Raw genomic sequence first — 22,113 nt, forward strand, 5'->3', positions numbered from 1 at the left:
TCAAGATCTGGCATTCCACATTAAGATACCAACGGGTCCTAAGATATTTTGACCTCATTGACCATAGACAAACAGATAATTTCAGCAAATTACTGGTTGTAAGAAAACTAGAGGGTAAAACAGCACCCATCCGCTGGTACGATTGTGTTCACCATTGCTGTTTACTGGCCATTACTGTCTTGAAGAAAGCAGAGGATACGATAGTATGGAAAGAGCGTATCATCAAAGACCTTCAGAAATGGATAACAAAACAATGTGCTATAACTTATTGCATTCCTTGCATGAATGTATCTCCCAAGATTGTTTGCATTCCAATACAGGTATGCAGATAGTTCATAATTGAAAAAATTGATTTTTTCTTGGTATATGTGAAAAATACAAAGTCAAACCAGTGTTAAAATATTTTAAATTTATATTAGATAACAGTTTCATATGGTTGGTGAACTAATAATATTTTTAATTACCACCAGCATTTAAAATGGTTATAGTTTTAAATTGGACTCGCAATTTTTATATTAATGGTTATGTGGACGGAAATTATGTTCATGAATATTAATTAAAATATTTTTGTACATGTTCCTTCATGTACACAAGTTCAAACATTTAAAAAATAATTACGTGCTTTATTCTGAAGTTTTGTACTGTATTTATTATGTGGTTTGTCCATTGCCGCTTCAACTTGCCATTCCGCTGTACTATATCGATTATTTACGTTCTTTAATGGATTGCCTTATTCCTGATTCAATCTCGTAGTATCTCCAGGGTTAAGCAACTGTGGAACTTGTCAATAAATCCCGAAGTACTGTAAGGCGTCGCTTGTTAGAACCATAATCTAGACATATGAATTAAACTTTTCCAGTAGTTCTATATTTCTAATGCATATAGTACATTTCGAGGCGAACTATATATATTTTATTTCATTTAGAGTCGTAAAAATATAAACATAGTAGTCTTTTCATAATAAAAATTGTCTGAAACCTATAGGACAAGTTTCGAAATCTAAAAGTTATGTTATGCCTTATGGTTTTAAAGAAATGAAAATATAGAAGGAACATATATTCGAATGTGTGTTCCCGATGCATCTATGCTATAGTAATATTGCTACAGCGACGGGCATTGTCGATGATTATTAAACCGCAACCGCTGCAAGGTCGCGCCACTCACGCGACGCGTTTCCGTAACTGTACACCCGGTGTACACAAATGCAATAACAGTGCGCGAGGAATGTGTAAACGCTCATATCTGTCTGATGCCGGATTTACGTACGAAACGAGAACAGATAAATAGATTTCACACTTATGCACTCACTTGTACGAGTATGCCCATTGTTTTGTTGGCTGTTTCGTGGTTAATGTTCTAAGACTCCTGTAGCATAAGAATTTTGTGTACATTAAGGTTAAGGTGTTAACTGTTAAGTAACTGATAGGTAAACAATATATGTGATTCATTTAAAAAGCCATTGCTCTCAAACGTTGAAAAAGGAATTAGAAAAATCGACTTTTCACATGAATACTAATTTACAAAGTGTCTACATCATCATGAACATTTTAGCCGTTAAACGTCCTTATCTAGCCTCTGCCTCCCCCCCACCTCCCCATATTAAAAAGCCAACTCTTGAAGGTCCAATGATGACTTCCATCTTGTGTCTGGATACATACGTAGATGGTCCAAACTTTTGTCTTAACTTATCACCTCTGGAATTGACACCTCTGAAACCATAGGGACAAAAGACTTGAAATTTGATAGTAATTTTCCTTTCGCCGGGTATAGGCTAGCAAAGAACACCCGCAAAAGTGGTTTGAGGAAGGGACGCCTTTATTAAAAAATGCATCTTTTGGAACTAATTAGTTTGTACATATGTTAAATATCTATTAGCTAAGACTTTTGAATTTCAAAAATGTCAAAAAATGGACTTTAGGAACTTACACCTACAAAAAACAGTGTGGGCCATATGAGTAATTGTATTAACTTAATTAACTTATAACTTAATTTTTTAATGTGTTTTGTATAAATCACAAGTATGTATATTTAACGGTTATTTGGAGATATTTTTGTATATATGATATAGTATGTGATGTTTTACCTACATGTAAATTAGTAGCATACATATCTTCCTGTGAATGTGTGATTAAAATTGGGAGGAACGTATTGTTCAACAATAACAATTTTATTATTTCATGTCCGTCTGTCCGCGAACACAAAGCAATTGATACTTGCATGTGTAGTGATTATTAATATTATATTTCGCATATAATGTATCCTTGTTGCAGGCTCATAGAATGTTGTTTGCTTCGCCTTTGTCCACAGTGACGATAAAAGGCCTAAGTTATGCGTTATGTCTTCGGGTCGAACAGTTCCGAGTTTCAATCGGCGTTTTATTATAGAGAGCGTTACGCTCGTGAGTCACGTTCACGTTGCGATACTAAAATACTTCGCGACAGTGTGCGCTTGTTTCGTCTTTGTATATTATCGCTTTTAGCTCTTGTTAAGTATTAAAGCGACATTTCCGCTGCGTTGCTATATGATGCACACATATGATATACACCTTTTGTAATTTTTACTTACGCTCGCCGCATGGGGAATTAATATAAATATTTCACTATAATATTTAAAAAAATAGTTTTCAAAACACACATTTTAATGTACGGAATATTGTTGTGAGTAATCCCTCATAAATAATTATAAAGATAATGTAATTGCATGACCGAAGGTAGTGTTATACTTAAATGTATCCTAGTTTAATAAAAATAGTATATTAGTGCGCTTCTTTTCACCAACAGTGTGTGAATAGTTTCACGATTTTGGATGTACATGTTTTTTTGTCAATTATATACGTGGAAAATAAAAAGAAATGGTAAACAGATTGATTTAATTTTTAATATGTTAATATTTCATTATTTTGACCACATAACTCAATTGTTTTTAATAATTTAGAAGACATAAACCCTAGTGGAAAAAGAAATAAAAATTACCTCGAAAGCACAGACTAAAGCCTTTGAAAGGATACGTAGGAAGAACTTGTTGCTCTAGATATATGGACAATCTTATCCTAAGAAAACACACTGAAATGATTGTTAATGGCGCATTAAAAATTTCATTAAAAATTAGGTGAAATTCGTAATAAAATATTTAAATGTAGCATTTCAAGTTTTTTTTACGTCTTTTTAACAAAAATACTATTGGCAATGGTTAACAGCAGATGTCATGAGCTGATTATAATCAGATATTAAAATAAATAATTTTTATATTAATTATATGTTTTGTTTAAAAGTCGTAAAATAAAAGTTATATTTAAATCTATCGTTATATTTGGTGCATTTCTTTAAATTATGGTTGTAAGAAAAATTTAATTGTTTCTTAGTTTATAAGCTATCAAATTAAATGAAATCAATGGTGAAGCGGCTTAAAGCCTTGTTTAATGACATATCAACGTGCAAAAGACCGCTGTTTACGAGTTATTCATTACGATATATTTGCAACGCAGCATACAGTTTGCAGTACTGTCGTGTGTGTTCGCCGCACGTGCCGTCTCTCCATACACCACTAATCTTGTTAATCCAACCCGGAAAAAACCTAATAACCATTGTTTTCCAACTGTTTGCAGCGAGTTTAACGTGTGTTTACACGAATTATCGCTCGCTGGTCTGCGGGGTGTTGCCGTTTTAATAACGTAATCAGATTTCCGCGCCTCATTCCGTCGGGAGCGTTCCGGTCGCTCTCATCTCCGCCCAGTGCTCGTAACAAACGTAATGTATCGTACGTGGACTATAAAATTCGGAACGAACTAATTCATTTACCAGCACCTAAGGCGCGGTTCACAACTATCAACTGGCCGCTTCCTCTCGTGTAATTCGTTCAACAAAAGCGTCTCAGCAGCTGCATACGACTGGTGAGTGCTTAAAACAAAAGATAAGCAGAGCGATTTGTCCGTGTTCCACGCTTAGTGGCGGGATCTCCCGGCTAAAATTACGCCGCATTCCCCCATTCACTTCCTTCTCTGTGAATTTTAAATCTTAAATTATTTGCTCGCTTTGACAACGGGCCCGACATCTGAATGGATTCATACTCCAAGTTTTAAGTAGACGAAAGATATCTATTAGTATTGTTCTGTTCTAGTAAGTTTTTAAAGTCATAACTGATATTTTACAAATTATATAAAACATGAATAATTTTAACGAAGTTTCTGAACTGTCTTGTAAACCTTCATAACGTCTACTTTTGGATATCCACGAAACAGTTGTCATGAATAATGAACGAACTCTCATTATTTATTAATTTTTCCAGTTTTAAACCAAACTGCTTTTTACGTTCTTCGTACCGAATATGGAACACAAACGAATATGGAATCAGAAAGCGACCTTCCTAACTGTTTCCGCTATAGGAATGCCGAGAATAAATTACTACATAATAACGTCCTATTATAGTAAAAAATGTTTCTTCTTATTCTTACTTTCAGGTGATAGACGCCCCTAAAGATCGTCATGATGACCGGTCTTTTAATTGCTTTTATAACATAATCTCTTTGAAAAATGTAGTCTAACTTATGATATGATATGGTGGAAACATCTGAACTGCATATTCTTGTTTTTCCACCTGCCTGAATATTTATAATAATTTTATTTATACACGATTATTTTTTATTTTAAAATATTTGTGAAGCTTACTTAATTTTACAAAGTATGTTATAAATTAAATAATTTTATGTCGAATACAAGCTTCTAGATACTGAAAAAATATAGCAGTACATACAGTACTAATTTTAAAATGAGATAAGTTATGTCTACATTTATTTTGAAAATATTATTGCCTAATATATAAAATGATTTTTATTTTTCATACTAACGTTGAACAATTCAATACAATGGTTTGATTTTTTTTATTTTAATACATTAAGTAGAACTTTATGCAGCCATTAGAGCCATAAATAAAACTTTTTTATAATAATGAAAATTTAATCAATTTTTAATGCTATCAAAATTGAAAGATGTAAAGGTCGTTCGGGAAATGTGCAATACCCCTAAGTCTGTGAACGAGCTCTGGTAAATTACATTTAAATAATAAATGCAGTATCCACACACCGCGATACCTGTGTTTGTCGGAGTATCGCCAACTGTATACTTACTGCGATAAGAAAAAATCTTAACGATAAAGGCAAGCTTGAGTATATTTGATGAATAAGCATTGTACCCGGGTTTAGCGTAGAACAATTGTTTGCGATGGAGTTACGTTCCAGTACACTTGCTTGCAATTAAACTCGGTTGCCCCGCGAGGGATTTGCTTGGTTCCTATTTCATGTTTAGAGTAGCGTTAGGTATTACATAATAACAGTTGCCGTTGCATTGTATTTCGGTAAATTCCTGAATTATTCGTTTTAGGTTTTAAAGTATAAAATAATAAATAGATTTCTATATTAATTACCATCTGAAATCGCTATAGCCAAACGTATTGGCAAGTTGAAGTAGTAGTGGACAGGTCTCGTAGCGCGCAAATGGTCGCAGTGGCTTCAAGGTTCTTGAATGGAAACCACGTTTGCCCAACCACAAGGTGGACAGGCAACCGTGTAATGCTCCTCGGAAGACCCAGAATGCAGGCCGCTTTCAACCGGTCCTATTGTAAACATATGGTTGAGGCTATGGTTATGATGATGTTCGAAATATTATCCTTGAGTTATAAATGCCAACTGTGGCACACTTGTTCTGAAAGTTTGGTTCAACTGAGTCACTGTTTCCCCACGACCGTTCTTTCATAAAACACTGAATAAACTTGCAATATTACAATTGTTTTATGCCAGTTGAGAAAATGCAATGCTTTTAAATTTCTCTCTTGGAATAAATGTTTTACAGAAACTTCCGGCACCTTCCATATATTAGAATAACAAGCGATTGGCTAAATGCAGTTTGTCTTAAGTCGTTGCCATTTTTGTGCTTACCAACAGTCAGTTATATAAATTATGAAGATTTTTTTACAAAGATTACCAGCGATACTTTTCGAAAATATTTTCGTAATTATTTTATTTCCTTGTGAATTTACTTAGTTATATAAACTTAGTTCTTTGAACATAAAGATTGAAAAAATTTCTATATACACTTCTTATTTACACAGGAACAAAGTATCGTTTCATAATAACTAACCTTTTTTGAAAATGTTTTAGAATTCGAGACGATTTCTTTACCTATTTATTTGTCTAATTTTATGTTTGCATTGCAAGCATTATACACAATAATAAATGTATAGATTTATCATTAAAATAATTTTTAAAAAAAAGCATCATTCAATTGATACGTATTACTTTTGTTTGGTATATGTATTTTAGTTATTTATTTATCATTTAATATACTTTATTGCGCACGCTAGGATACATTCAAATAGTTTTATAATAATTAACAAAAAAGTACAAATAGCGGTCTTATTACTCGAGGCAATCTCTTACAGACAACCAAAGGAAGAAAACAGTAGAAGTATAAGTAATGGGTAATTTAATATGTACAAAACATACATGTGCAAACATTTATAAACATACATATGTATATAGCATATAAACCTAAAATAAATAAAAACAACAAACTAATTTGAATCGCACTTGCCCCAGAAAGAAAAAATCATAGGTCTATTAAATAGTTCTTAAACATTTTCTGAAAAATACGTACGACACGGCTTAGCACGTCTTATATTCAGCAGTAAATAATTACACAATCGAACAGCCTGTGCATATTTAAATCTAAAAAGTTTTTAATACGTTCTGTTCACTTTAATAACTTTTTTAATTCTTTTATTTTTTCGTGTATGTAGTTGCTATGGCTGTAACGATGCAGCTTTAAACGATGCCATTATAGGAGAACTCAACTTCATTCTAGTTTCTATCGAATTGGGTTCAACTGATATTATTTTCTTGACGTACAAGTGAATATTTTTAATATATTAATATGAATAAATGAACAAAAAAGGGTAATAATTTTTGGAGTACATAATTTATGAAATTTGTTATTGACGTTATTACAAGTAAATAAACATATTATTTGTTAATGTATTATAATTGATGCGCAATTTATGTGGAACAAGCGTTACATGAAGTCACTTCCGATGGAATATACGCTAACAAATTCAATTAACCGGGTAAAATGAAATCAGGACGTATAACCGATTCAGATGAATTATTACAATTTTCCATATCGCTCTATCGTGTGATTCATTTTATTTCGGGCTATTTCATTAATACAGAAACAATGTCACGTATTTTGTGAATTGTTATCTACTTTGTACTGATAATGTATAAAAGTGTATAACTTGTTAAAATCAAAGTGTATATATCTATATATCAGGGCATTTTCGTAGGGTAAGCCGAAATATTAGAAGATTTTATTTATTTATCACTTTTTATGTTCACGTTAGAAAATACATAGTTGCATAATTGCTAAAAAAGTACGTTTTTTTTATTTCTTAGTAAAATAACATCGGAAGTAATTTTACTGTATTGTACAGAAATCGAGAAAACGCAGATTGAAGACGGTATCTTTCGTTAATCGATAAGACTAAGTTAAGCTCGTAGAACGGATAGTCGCTGGGGCCATATTGTTTTAAAGTTTAGATTAAGGGTCGCCAAGTAGCAGTCCTATTGAAATCCTATGTCCAGAAATTTTCTTAATTTCTTTTCATATATTGACGCTTACTTCAATTATCCATCTCTTTCACTTTCTTACAAAAAAGCGGTTAAGAAAGTGCATTATGAACTCATTTCTGCGAAGGTATTGGTTCAATTCTCGCAACACTATTATTACGTCAGTGCATTTGCTCACTTCCATTCAAGATATCACATCAACAGATCGGAACACTGTCGAGTGCTAGTTTTCGTTATGCAAGGTTTTTATGTGTTTATATCTTTTTATTGTAAATTTTTATAATCTTTTTATGTTACTCGTAAAACTTGATGTTACCTTAATGTTTAACCTTAATAATACCGAAATAGGCACGATAACATTAGAAACACGCGAACTTAGGTTGTGTTTTTCTACCTTTAATAACTTTCATTATGCGGAATGCAGAAAAACCGCTAGGCTTATTTTTTTGATTACTCATTTTGTTATGTATTTCAATTAAATTAATTTCTTGTCTCGTCAGAGCTCTATTGAGAATATTTATAACTCGGATAATAGTTAAAACCTCCTTTATATATTTTATTTTAATGTTTTAGAAGAATTTTTACCAAAATAATTGGTTAATTATTAAGCCCACGTAACTTGTTTGAAAAGGTAGATATGAAATCAGTACATAACCAGATTATATATATTTATTTTTTGGTAAATATATGAAGGCTATTTTGAAAAGCTTCCACATATGCGGTGCTCTGTTTTCTTCCAAACATTTTTAATCATCTATGGTAGTAGGTTTATAAAGAGGTCTAATAGGTGGCGCCATACACCTTTTGACCCCTAAGCAAAATATATTCGGAAGTATTATTCGACATCTTCAGTCAACTACACGACTTATAAGGACCGGCATTGCTACTTGACATTAATTATTAGTTATCAAAAACTATGTAAATATGTGATTACAAATAATTATTTCTTTAAATTATACAATAATACAACTTGTTCACATATAATTATTATATGGTTTAAATAAGTTTTAATCGACAAAAAAATTTATTTTGACAAATTAAATTCGTTCTAGAATTATCATAGGTAATAATTGGACACTGAGAGCATAATTTTTTAAGTTTTACTTTCGTAAATAAAATCGATTATTGCATAAAATTTAACTGTAATTTCTATAACGAATGACCCAAACTCGGTGATATAAAAGTCTCAGTATAATAAAACGCCGCACCCATATATGAAAAGATTTAAGTAATATTCCTGTTTTGTTCTTCCTCATGACCCGAACCCACAGATTTAGTGTTTAACGACCACTTTGTCCAATACTGTGTTTAATGGTCACTTATCTCCTCTTTATACCGAGCTATTAATTTCATCTGTTTCGATTTTATGGACGAGGGAGTGGTTAATAGGAATTCCCCTTGAATATATTGGCGTTCCAAATTGCATTCATAAAGAATATTGCGTTATAGATAGGATATAGACCCGACAGATATAGAAACTAGGAAGTGATTTTGAATTTTGTTTAGTTTCTTTTAATACTGTTTTTTAAAAGTTTTTATAAAGTAACGAATGTTAACGTAAATGATATTTCAGCTGTAGGATATCCATTGCTGGGCTTAGGCCTCTACCATAGGTTTTTAAAAAGATCAGTAAGAAGCGGCTTCTATCCAGTGTCTTAACAAGATCCTCTGCCCACCCTAAGAATAGACGATTTACGCTGTACTTGTCGGTCCATAGTCTGGATTCCAGAGCCTTAAGGCTCCAGCGGTCACACAGCACCATGTTCTGTGCGCAGTGTCGCCCACTGCCATCTTAAGTTGCCAACCTGCTAAGCTATATCTGTTACTTTTATTTGTATACGGATCTCCTCATCCCTGCTTCGTTCTCGTAGAAAATTTCCCAAGTATTGCTCTCTCCTTGGCTTGTAAAGCGACAGTGAGCTTGCTATTAATGTTTAGAGTGTAAGGCCACGTTTCTATTCTAAATAAATAGTTACGAGATTAATCATCACGCGAAATTTACTTATTACATTTTTATTAAATATTCCAAGGTTACCTGCTTTTAATGTCTGTTAAACACAAACTAAATGTAGCGCTGTTAGTTCAAAATTTGACAACAGCTTATTTTTTCGCGGTTGACAGTAGTTGTGTTGCATTTTAATTCGAATATCTAGATTCGAAAAATTACGGAGTTATAAAATAGACTCGTAGATTAAATGAAGATAAAATTTATTCAGAATCCATTAAAAATATAGAGGACATGTTGTAATACCGCAATATGCCGAGAATATTATTTCTAGAGTAACGTTTTTAATAAAATGTTTTTAATGTAATGTTTTCATTGTTACAGCCACAAAGGACGAGTCGGACGGCGACGGGGGTGAGTGCCGGGGGCGGCAGCAGAACGGGGGCGGGCGCGGCAAGCTGCCCTACAACGGCTACTCCGAGGAGTGCCTCGACAGGCTCGAGCCCAATGGGAACATACCACACGATAAGGACTCACATTATGGTCAGTTACTTACATTATTGTAATCATACAAACACAAACATGCTTGGGGGGTAATAAATAACACCGGAGGTGGGGGGCGGAGTGTCGCAGAAACGATCTACCCGAGTCGCCAGACGCGCCACACGTCCAAATGACACATTAGAACGGACAATAGTAGTTAGTACTACAGAATTTTAAATTTTTAGCTCGGAGATACGCGAATCCTGTGACCGACGAAACTGTAACAGCCCCACGAGGTTATCAGCGTCTACAACAAATAGAAACCACAGACAGATTCAAACCTACCTTCTGTGGAATAGATATGTTATTATATGTTGGTGATAAAAAGCACCAAGGAGTAATGTCATGTCAGCTGATAGATGACCACTGTAGAGCATAAGCCTTCATCAACCGCCACAATGATTGATCTTACGCTGCCCGCGTGTTGGCACTTTTTATGATAAAATCCGAGATTGAAAACGGACGGGCGAAACGAAAAATTTTATCCCCTTAAGCTGAGTTAATTCCGGAAATAATTCATTTTGTTATTTTTTCTATTACAAACAGACTCAAACTGCTTCAATAATTTGCTTTGCAAAGTTAACTTGAGTTCAATATTTTTTGTATTTTATTTCAGTAAAAGTAAACAGACTAACAACGGAGACAAGTAAAGTAAATTACTTAAAGTCGTCGCTAATTGAAAGCCTCCACTGATATGTAAACAATATCGTTTAGCAATATTAGCAACTCTTATAAACTACTCAGATCTTTGAAATTTGTATATCTGTATTTTATCCCACGTTTTAATTTTAGAGCTTAATTTAAGTAATAACGCATGTGTATTGATTTTTGTCTACACAGGCTATATTCATAATCATCATTTGGGTTGTAGCTAAAGCGTCCTATATCCAGCATTTTCCGTCGATCTGAATTAGGTCATCTGTCGACCCTGTGGGTGGACGTCCTGCGCTGCGCTTGCTGATCGGTGGTCTACATTAAAATCCTTAATTCTGGATCTGTTCCAATAGTAATTAATGTACATAGTAATAATTAATAATGGAAGAGATAATATGAGTTTTAACTTTCGATCACAACTAAAAGAAAAAAAATATCTTACTTTAAATATTTTGTCGTTTGTCTCCTCACTAAGGTTTATAGATTGTGTAGTCTTTTAATGCGGGCATTCATTTTACCGAGTAATTTTAAACGTATTCTCAGTTTAAAAAAATAAAGATGTTTTGTAAATTTCCAATATATACAAATTATCAATTCAGGATTTATCATTCAAGGAAAATTAAACGTTTACTAACCCGCAGACGTTTAAAATGGTAGATGAAACATTAATTTTGGCGTTTCTCTTCCGTTGAATTATTATTATAGCTCAGCGTAGACTCCGGTCAGTATGTAGACGTGGGATGTAGTTTTGTATGATTTAGATATCGTTAAAGTCAAATTCTAATATAATTCAACCAGTCAATTCCAATTTATAGGCAATGTTGAACTACATTAGTCTTATCGCTGCAGCCTAAAGCGCCAGTTTAAATGCAATTCCACTGCTATAGAAACGATTTTGGTAATAAGATTCCAGTACACAATTGTAACGTGTATTTACGTTCATGTTGTAGTTAATAGCTCCGATTAAATAGCTTTCAATTGCAATCGAAGTGAAAGGGTTGTTACTATAACGCCTTTATTGTTAGACATTTGTTTAAATTACGTCAGCTGTGAATAGCATCGAGTACTACACGAGCGTAAATTACTTAAAAATTTCAGAAGTTCCGCGAGCTAGACTTTGGGAACGCGTTCATTTGTTCGTTTTTAATGTTTGTAGCGAGAATTTATACAGTAAAAATAACTGTGGATATTGTAGTTATTAAAATGCTAAAAATTTAATTTAATTGAGATTTTTTTGTTCTTATTCTACATGGCTATTCGGAAAGTTTTTAGAAGAATGAATTATGTATGGAACATTAACAATTTATAATTTATTATGAATATTATTTTATTTAAAACGCAATATATTTATACTTAATTTAAATTTATTTTTTATCATTATTACGAAACTCGCGGGAAATATTTTAGTCCAAAGATTTTTTACGACTTTAAGTCCAACTTAAAACCTGATGAATCGCTTAATCGACTATGATTAGCTTTTATGAACATGGCGCCTTTTAAAGCGACAATGTACTGTTGGTTTAACGAGTTAAAGTGCGGCCGCTTAATTTGAAAGATGCAGAAAGAAGTCGTCTTTTGACTGCTGTTACAGAACTGTCAAGGTCTTGCGTAAGTTAGTTGACAGACAAAACTATAAATAAACTAGCTGATCCCGCAAACGTTGTTTTGCAAAAAAAATGTTTTTAATTTACGAATAAAAAATAGGGGTTGATCGTAGAGGTGTGAAACTTTAGGGTTTATTAAATATCTTTATATGCTGCTGTATCATAAAAAAATAAAAACCAAAAGTTTTCTCAAAAAATTAAAAAAAAATATTTAAGGGTGGACCTCCCTTATCACTTAGTAGTATGAAAAATAGATAGTAGCCGATTCTCAGACCTACTGAATACGCATATAAAATTTGGTTAAAATCGGTCGAACCGTTTCAGAGGAGTTCAAGTTCGAACACCGTGACACGAGAATTTTATATATTAGATATAGCTTCGTTTTGTTGATATTCTTATAATACACGTTAGAAGATCTTGCATATATATAATTTTTTTATTATTTAATACCGTCTACGTCAACCGACTTCGTACTGTCCAAAGTTATGTTTCATTTATCGATTTAAGGTCTTTGTTCTGGAGTAGTGATTAGGAAAAACCAAGCGCAGTGAAGATCGTCAGAACACATTGGATGCACGCCGCTTCCTACCGGGTTTAATTGAAATCTATGGGAGAAGAACATGTCCAACAGTGGACGTCATATAGCAGTGCGATGCAATGATTACTTACAAAAACAAGATTTTTATTTCGTATCCTGATTTTTATTTTTTTATATTTTCATTGTAATGATATATGTTATGCAAAGGGCCGTGTATTTTTTTCCTGTGGATTGTTTTTGAAAAATGTTCGAGTGAAACAATTTTTTTTATTATTTTATTATTTTACAAAATTTTCCTCTAACATAGTCGGAGCCTTTATTTACTAAATTACAATTTGTCCTAGAATTGCTCGGCCGGGTTAAGTTTGTTTAGGCGTACGGTTATTGTTTACTACTGGTCTTAGTTATCGCGAGTTGCCAATACGTCAAGTTTACCTTGCGGGGCGCAGTCGCAATGCAGCACAAGTTCATAATCGAGTTAAATCTCAAGCCGCGCCGGTACAAACAAAACCGACGTTCTTATTTTAACTAACTCGTACGTGTTTCGTGATGGTAATAAGTCGCACGCATGAATACGTCGTTAGATTACCGTGAATTGGTGTGCATTATGTCATACATCGAGTCTATGTTACCGCCCCGTTACTGGTACGTACGGTGAACAATGTTAAATTATTCTCGATTACCAATAAAGTTTTCGGTCTAGTAACTTTCGGGTTTTGTGAAAGGGTTCTGTTGTAGTTTGCCTACATGTATAAGTAAATTTTAATGTCGATTGCTATATACTATCTTCCACATGTCTGTGCCATTTATGAAAGAGTTCATAATTTTATTAAACTAATAATTAGTTAATTAATAAATAATTAATTAAAAACGAAGGAAAATCGCTTACTTGGGACACGTTCTTCGACACCAACGATACAATCTCCTTCAACTTATCATGATGGGAAAGGTCGTTGGTAAAAGGAAGGTTGGTAGGAGAAAGAAGTCGTGGCTTCGTAACATTAAAGAGTGGACCGGAATCGCCAGCGCTGCTGAGCTATTACCCAGAACCAAAAAAAAGGAAGAGAGCAGGAAGCTGATAGCCAACCTCCACTAGTTGGAGAGGCACTTCAAGAAGAAGAAGAATAATTAGTTTATATTTTATTCAATTATTCAGAAGTCCTTCACAGCTGACAATTCGCACATAACGGAATGTAAACATTAACAGATGCACTACGCAAGTTACGAAGTGCACATTGTTATCAAATCATATCGAATTACATAGATAATACATTTAAAACTAAAAAGAAACCAAATAGATTATCGGGTATTGTGAAAGGGTACATAGAGTGTTTGTTTTGAGTATGTGTGGTGTTTGTTTAATAAATTTTTAATTTCACTGTGTCGACTAAGCGAGTCTCGTAGATTATGTTTTAAATTATTTAACCTATAATATTAAAAAAAGGGAGAAAGAATTAACAACTGAAAGTGTATTATAACTTTTTATCTACTGATATATTTAGAAATATTACATAAACCATAAAATGCTTTGAGCAATAATACTAATCGAATAGCGGTAGTCCAGTGGTACAGGACTGAGATTTGCGATCGTATGTCGCGGCATCGATTCCCGGTATAGAATGTTATATAATTTACACTTTGTGCGTAAATATAGGATTGTCTCCAGAGGGTGGGCAGCAGTGCCCTATGCGTACCATAACACCAATCGTGGTGATTACGGTCTATCCTTTCATAGATATCTTTAGAGAAGGTCTATGCCTCGCTGTAGGTGTCTGTCGGCTGATACGAACGAAGGAAAGTGCAATGAACCCTGCGTAAATATGATCGTTTCATACGAATCCTCTCACACGATGTACGTAAAACGTTACGACATCGTAAAAATGACTTATAGGATCTTTCGTGTGAAACTTACCATTGCATATTTGTTTATTTATTTATACTTTATTAATAAATTTATATCGATGGATTTCATGCCATAATTTACTAATATGTGTAAAAGGTAAAATATTTTTAGATGAACCAATTATAAGCGTTCGATATAAAAAAGGTCTGCGATGTTTTAATGTGGTTGGCTGTTATTCAAAATTGAATTTAGGACTTTTCTTTTCTTTATATTTGTATGCAATATTATTAATTTTGTTGGCATTCCTTAATAAACAAAATAAAAATTTAATAAAATGTTTACACAAGTAATTATATTAAAATTGAATCCGTGATAGCCCAGCGGTAGAGGACTGAGATTTGAGATCGTAGGTTGCCGGTTCGATTCCAGCGATACAAATTTATATTATTCACTCTTTGTAAATTAATTATTTAGGATTGCCACTGCAGATGAATAAGTTTCCTGAGGATAGACAGCAGCGTCCTCTCCGTACCTTAATACCACACTGTGTTCGCCACCCCGCCTGCCAAGCGTGGCGATTATAATATATCCCCCCCATAAATGTCTTTGGCGGAGATCTATGCTATGCAGTGGACGTCTATTGACGAAAATTAAATAAGTAATAGTTTACAACTTTATGAGTGGGTTCGTCTGCGTAGTCAGTGTCAGCGTGATACAGTTTGTTAATGACGATCCATAATGGCGGAAAAAATAATAAAAAGCCATGATGAGATTATTTAGATTAACTATATTTACATGTTCAAAAATGTTTGTTATACCACAGATTTCTAATGTTACTCGTTCGAAGCATACTACATTTAGTGTCTTCCGAATACCTGAATACGGTCATTTGTCGACATGTTATGGCTGGATTATCCACACTGCGCTTTCTTGCTCGTTGTTTCCACACCATAATCTACATATATGTGTATAAAGTATTTAGTATCATATATAGATTAGATCATTTGTATAAATACATCTTGCCCAAAGGTTGAGTACGTAGTATAAAACAATGTGCAGTTTTATCGCTTTTCAAATAACGAAATTTCTGTTTGATAAATTCATTCTGCTACCAAATAGCGGCGGGTAGTTAGCGAGGAGCGTATCGCATCGAGCATTTGACAGCTTGCAGCGCGACATGTGTAAATACTCGCAGATAAATGTTTATGGACCAATCGGAAAGCTCGTCCAATTTAAACTGAGTTTATTTTTTTCAGACTTATGAACGTGTGTTATTTCATGTTGACGTTCTTTTAAGTAATAGAGATGATGTTTATGTTTACTAAAAGGGCTATTTGCAGGCGAATAATATTCAAAGCTAGATTGGAAGTATATTAACATTATTTAAAGTCGTGGTTGGTAGTTGATGTCAGTGGTTACACTTTACGTTTAAGTCTATTTCAAATATATATAAAATGTGATTAGAGTGAATATTAAAATTTAATTATAAATAAAAACCTTTCCTTTCGTTTTCTGGTTTTGGGTTTCCTAAATCCGATAAATAAACGATTTTTTTCCGATAAATTAACGGCTTTTTATACATTAATATAATTGGTCTATTCTCTGTTTTAAATTTGATACTAAATGTTGTATCAGAATACATTTTAATTCCAAATACAGAGAAATTGAATATAGGTAATAAAACTTATATGCCGGCAAAAAGCTTCAAGACTTTTACCCCTATTTTGTTAATTATTATTTTTTTTCTATTGGAATACGACAGGCGAATAACTTTTATCCGTGCCAAATTTGCAGGAGACAGACCGTAAAAAATAATTAATTTTAATATGTACTCGTAGTAATTCAAATTTTGAACACGCTTGTTCTATGTTACCATTACATTATTTATTATTTCTGAAGCTTTTGTGTTGGGATAGGGTGTATTATTCATTATTTATAAGTGATTTGCTATATATTCACCCCTTTAAAACTTTTACATCAATAAACAAACACATTGTATTTAATTAAGCGTTTTTCTTTTTATTCGACTTTAAGAAAGAATAGTGTTTTCTTGTAGGTAAAACGTACAAATGCTTTGTTTTGCTACGGAGGGGAACCTTGTAAAACTCTCTGAATGAATAAACACGCAGCAGTATTGGGTCGTATTTATCTTTAGTCGGACATCGTTTTACATGCGGGGTAACCTTGGGGAGTACTCTCTTCGTGTGTTTATTGTACGCCCGTGGACTCGTCTGTTCTTCACGATTTATTTATGTTTTGAACATTACTACTCCAAACATACACACAGATCTGTCAAACCATATGTCGTTGCACTCTTTGGATATTTCTTGATTTTGACTTATGACTGTCCACTGCCCTATTTTTTAGTAAAAAAGGACAGTCGTGTAATTAAGCGGTTATTTGGTTCTTTCTTTTTCTTTCTATTGTAGTCGCTAAACGATTGCCATGTGCTTCAAGATTTTTTTTTATAGGTGGACGTTTTAGTAAACATTTCAGTTTTATAGTGATAACGTTGATCGTTATTCGTGTCAGTGATATAAAAAATATTTATATACTTGTAAATTTACCTCGTTTATTGTAAATTTAACCCTTTTAGTGCCGGGCGAAAAAGATGTATGTGAGAATAACCGGCCGAATTTCAAAGTTTTACTAGGGTTTGGAAAAATGTGCATGAAAAGCTAAGGAGAAACAATATTTACATGACTGATACGATGATGAAAGCAGTGTACTTTAGATGAAGTATAGAACATTGACTAGTTTTTCTCTACTCGTTAAAGAATTATATAAATAAAAAGGTATAAATATTCATAAAAATAGTAAAAGTTGAGTTCTCTCTTACACAACGTATTTACATATAGAAGAAGTCATCTTTTCGTCATAATTTAATATGGATTAAGTATTATGAAATATATTTTGAAAGGGTCCGATAAAGGCCCAAATACACAGCAAATGACGTCGCAGCTTGGATGTCGTTGGAACGGCCACCATCGATCTTTATGTCAGATTTCGGTACCACCACATTCGGTCGTCTTCCATGGAGTTTAAATGAAAAACTATATTTCTTAATTCTCTCGTAATGAAATTAGATCATTTATAATGTATTACAAATTTATTTTGAAATAACTACGAGGCGCGGGCCGATATAGCGGCTCCCGGCACTAAAAGGGTTAATGTTGTGTCATGATTCAATTTTATTGAAACATAAATGTAGCGATATATATTGATTGATTTAATAGCGATACGAGTGTTTCGTATCTTTAACCAGCCGTATTATTACACAAGTCCTTATGCACGTATTATACAACAATTTAAAAATACACGTGTGACTGGGCCTTTACAGACCGTGATGCAATAATGCTCTTATTGTAATGAGATTGCGGAGCCCGTAGTGTGCGAACGGTCTTCTGTAAAGATAGTTGTTGTACATGCCTTAAGTTGGCTTAACCGATCCACCTGTCGCTTTGAAAGATACTTTTTACCACACGAATAACTCAGATTCATGTAATTTGATAAAATCGTGCCCTTTCAGTACAATAAACTTTGATCAAATAGAAAAGTGTTTTAATTTCTCTTCCTTAATCAATAATTAACTTCAACATATTTGAGAGTTTGTTTTAAGTATATCCATATTGAAGTTTTCATTATTATGTAGACAGTGACAGACAGTTACAAGTTCATGAATACAGGAAAGCGATAAAATACAAAGAAACATTAAAGTAGTGTCCATCTTTGAAAAATTTTCATTGCTAACCGAGAAGTTGTTTTTACCCGAAACATTCGGCAAAAAAAGTTAGAATATACGACGTGTGATTTTTATTTGCAGTGTTTACATAGTAATCAAACGTAATATTTCATTTGCAAGATAAACGCGTTACGCGACTTCGATGTTAAGTCAAGAACCACATTTCCTGTGCAAAGTCAATCTCTCTCCATATTAGCTCAAATGAAAATTTCAAAATTGTTTCGTACGCGCACTTCGCGTTGCCCTCGATAAATAAATAAATTTCGGCGAGCCCTTTAAAACGTTTTTATTGATTGGGCTTCGGAGTAAAATACTGCTCGTAAAAATATAACAGCCGAACCATTTATCTTGCGTGAGTTTAAGTCGATTTGATAGCGTCATTCCCAATTTTTTTTATAGCGCTTAAATTAGAATGAAGTATTTACGAACATAAAATATTGCTTTTAACATGTCGGCTTTCATCGAGTTCTCCCTTCGTTCCCTTAAAATAATACGATCAAGCAAATTGGGGCAAATTGACTTTTTCTTAGAATTCTGGTGTAGTATTTGTGAAATATTTTTTTTTCGTATAAATGACAAAAGGTTAACATAAATAAGTTAACAAAATAAAGTAATTACTTGTGAATTTAAGCTAATTACATTTCTCTCTCTCTCCATTATTAAACCTTTTTCTCTGAATATATGTTTTATTTTCTATAAATTTTATTTTAGGAATAAGTTTTAATTTTGAAACCAATTCATTTAACATATACTGTTATCATTGTCGTCTGCACTTAAACTAAATTGAAAATTAAAGAGTTAATATGTATTTTATTAAGATAAAAATAACCAATGTACAGCAGCTTAATCTCCACCTCGGCGCCAAAAATATTTAAAAGCGCCATAACCCGGCGTAAGCCGACAGAAACCACTAAATGCCAAATGACAAACAGGTTCTGTCCATTTTAATTACACAAATGCTACAGCGGGCGCGTTGGGGTATTGGCGGGGGCTTTGGGGCCCAATAAACATTTTTATTCCGGGATATAAAAATGACATGTAGGGTTAGCAAAAGCTTATCGAATTATTTGACATGTTTTTACTTGACAATCTACAAGTTTTAGATACTGAAATATACTTGTAAAATTATATGAACAACATGTAATGTTATACAGGATGATTGGTTATAGGAGTAAAAGCTTTAAAGTTGTATATTTATTTAGGAGTTCATTTGTTATCAATTAATGTATATATATATATATATATATATATATATATATATATATATATATATATATATATATATATATATATATATATATAATATAACTCTCTTTTGAAGCAATGCTTTCAGAAATTATAAATAACGTAAAGCGTTTTCAAACTTGGGATTACTACATACCAGAACTATTGTTCACTACCTGTTCCCGCAGACTGTACTGCCAGAAGTTATTGGCCTGACGCATTTCTGAAGTGATCATTTTATAAGGGGTGATTGGAAGTAGGTGTAAAAACTTTGTACCTTTTTGCTGACAAATGAGCTACACATTCACACCTTTAAAGTTAAAATTCCATTTATATCGAATCATCCGTTATAACGTCGGTACCAGTACTGCTTATTTTAATTATAATATTACCTATTTTGATTGAGTAAGATTAACTCTATCATAAATTTGTTGATTAAATCAGTGAACGATTTATGAATTAATAGCAATTACACATTAAGTACGTACATTTATAAACATATAAGTACAATGATGTATGAACTACGTGTTACAGTACATAAGAATCATTTACACTATCATTTTAAATATGTATGTAAAAGCTGCAGACCCGAAAATGAATAAAAACCTTTTTGGTGCACCAAACTATACGGGCACGGTCAAATTGAAATGATGACTGGCAACTAATTAATTTACGTTACGACTTATTCTGACACCGTTAAATTTTTATTAATTCATACGACGAACGTATGAACCCATTTTTATTTATAATATTATTATTTTTTAAATATGCTGCCAGTGGTGGATATAGTGAAAGTTTCTTATAATTATTTTTATGCCGAGAGGAATGTCGGATAAACACATCATTTGAATATAGAAAGCAAACACCTGATATAATTTATTAAAAAAACAACTCTGAAAATGTCAGAGTTTTCATTTTGGAACTAATCCTTTTAAGTTACAGACTAATGTGTTTTAATCACGATCCTTGAAGGGTAGCGGAGTTGATAATTTAACAGGTCAGAATGAACAGTAATGGCTACTGAAGCTGTTGATTCTGTTAAGATAAGAATTATAACTATAATATTATTGTACCTCAAAGGAGAATTTACTTGACTTCTTTAGTTGGCATGACAATGTAATCGACAAAGCGAAGATCCAATTTTTCCACGGAGCGTCAGTCTTAGCTCATATTGGAGGCTTAATTACAGAAGGTCTTAACTAAGTGACTTATCACATGAAAACCCGTAATTGAGTTTGGCGACTGATGTTGGGATTCATATGTCAAGAATTACCTCAGCGTGCATATAAACCTCCACACAGTTAGAAAACACTATTGTGTGCTTTTTTAATGAGCGCTATGGCCAGTGTAATTGTTGAGCTAACGACACGTACTGCGTGTCACAAAGTAATTTTGAGTCCAAAGTCGAATTAAATAAAATCTAAAATAAAAAGCACGTGTACAGGCAGTCGTATAATCTTTTACACCTAGAACCAATCACTCACTTTGCTTTCGCTAGATTAAAAAAAAATGTTATATACAACATTTTTTTTAGTCTAGGGTTGTTTATTAAATTGTAAATGACTTCATACAAGATAGCAAACTTTGGGAATTGTGTTTTTGGCTACGCACTATTTTGATTTATTTTTTTATTAATTTTACTTTCTCCTCATGTCTCGGGCATTTATATCTAGATAGGTGGTAGATTCAATAAGAGATGAAATTTTGAATAAACAGTTTTGAATTTTAATTTCTATTTATTACTGATACGACGATATCAGTTGATATTAAATAAATATTATTCTCGATGCCTCTTTTTACAATTTATAAAACAACAAAGCGCTGACTTGAAGTAGTAAAACACTTAAATGAAATGACAAAAATATTAATATCGTTTTTGGCTATTGAATCATAGATCACACTGGATATGTTTTTGAAAGTGTAATTAAACGGCCATTAAGTTAGTTTTAATTATTGTTGTAATAGTCTTTTATGTAACATGCGTGACGTGTTGTATTGTAAAAGGAATTATTGAACTGTCATTTTTATATAACGTTGAGTGATAACGCCTTTATCATTTTATGTTTAAATGTTAGTTTTTTAATATGTGAACGGAAACACGGAAATTTTTTCACGGAAATTCGGTTTTATGTCAACATTATTCATGGCTGTGATAGAACTCACGGGCTGGATTGTTTCTTTGCTAGTTTTGTGTAATGGTCACAAATTCAAATTCAAAAATTTTAAGTTTTATTAATAATCATTTTTTAAATATATCAATATTAACAAATATTGAGTTGAAACTGGTTGAGAGCAGTGATATAGAGCAGCCTGGCGGTAGAGGATTAAACTTGGGACCGTACGTCACGGGTTCGATTCCCAAAATACAATCTTATAGAATTAACATGTACTTTATTTGTATGGGA

The 22,113-nt window shown here is 32.8% G+C and overlaps 1 protein-coding gene across 4 annotated transcripts in view; it reads left to right on the forward strand.

Moving 5' to 3' along the window:
* Eip63E (cyclin dependent kinase Eip63E) overlaps positions 1 to 22,113 on the forward strand; it is a 108,318-nt gene that overhangs the window by 66,033 nt on the left and 20,172 nt on the right. For all 4 annotated transcript variants that reach the window (XM_068762060.1, XM_068762063.1, XM_068762061.1 and 1 more), the window contains exon 3: positions 9,945 to 10,103. In XM_068762060.1, the coding sequence (XP_068618161.1) occupies positions 9,945 to 10,103 (159 nt within the window). The remainder of the gene's footprint in view (positions 1 to 9,944; positions 10,104 to 22,113) is intronic.

Source organism: Battus philenor, unplaced genomic scaffold (assembly GCF_028537555.1).
Source record: "Battus philenor isolate CCGP_79_NKW_IND1 unplaced genomic scaffold, ilBatPhil1.0.hap1 SCAF_16, whole genome shotgun sequence".
NCBI classification, from domain to species: Eukaryota; Metazoa; Arthropoda; class Insecta; order Lepidoptera; family Papilionidae; genus Battus; species Battus philenor.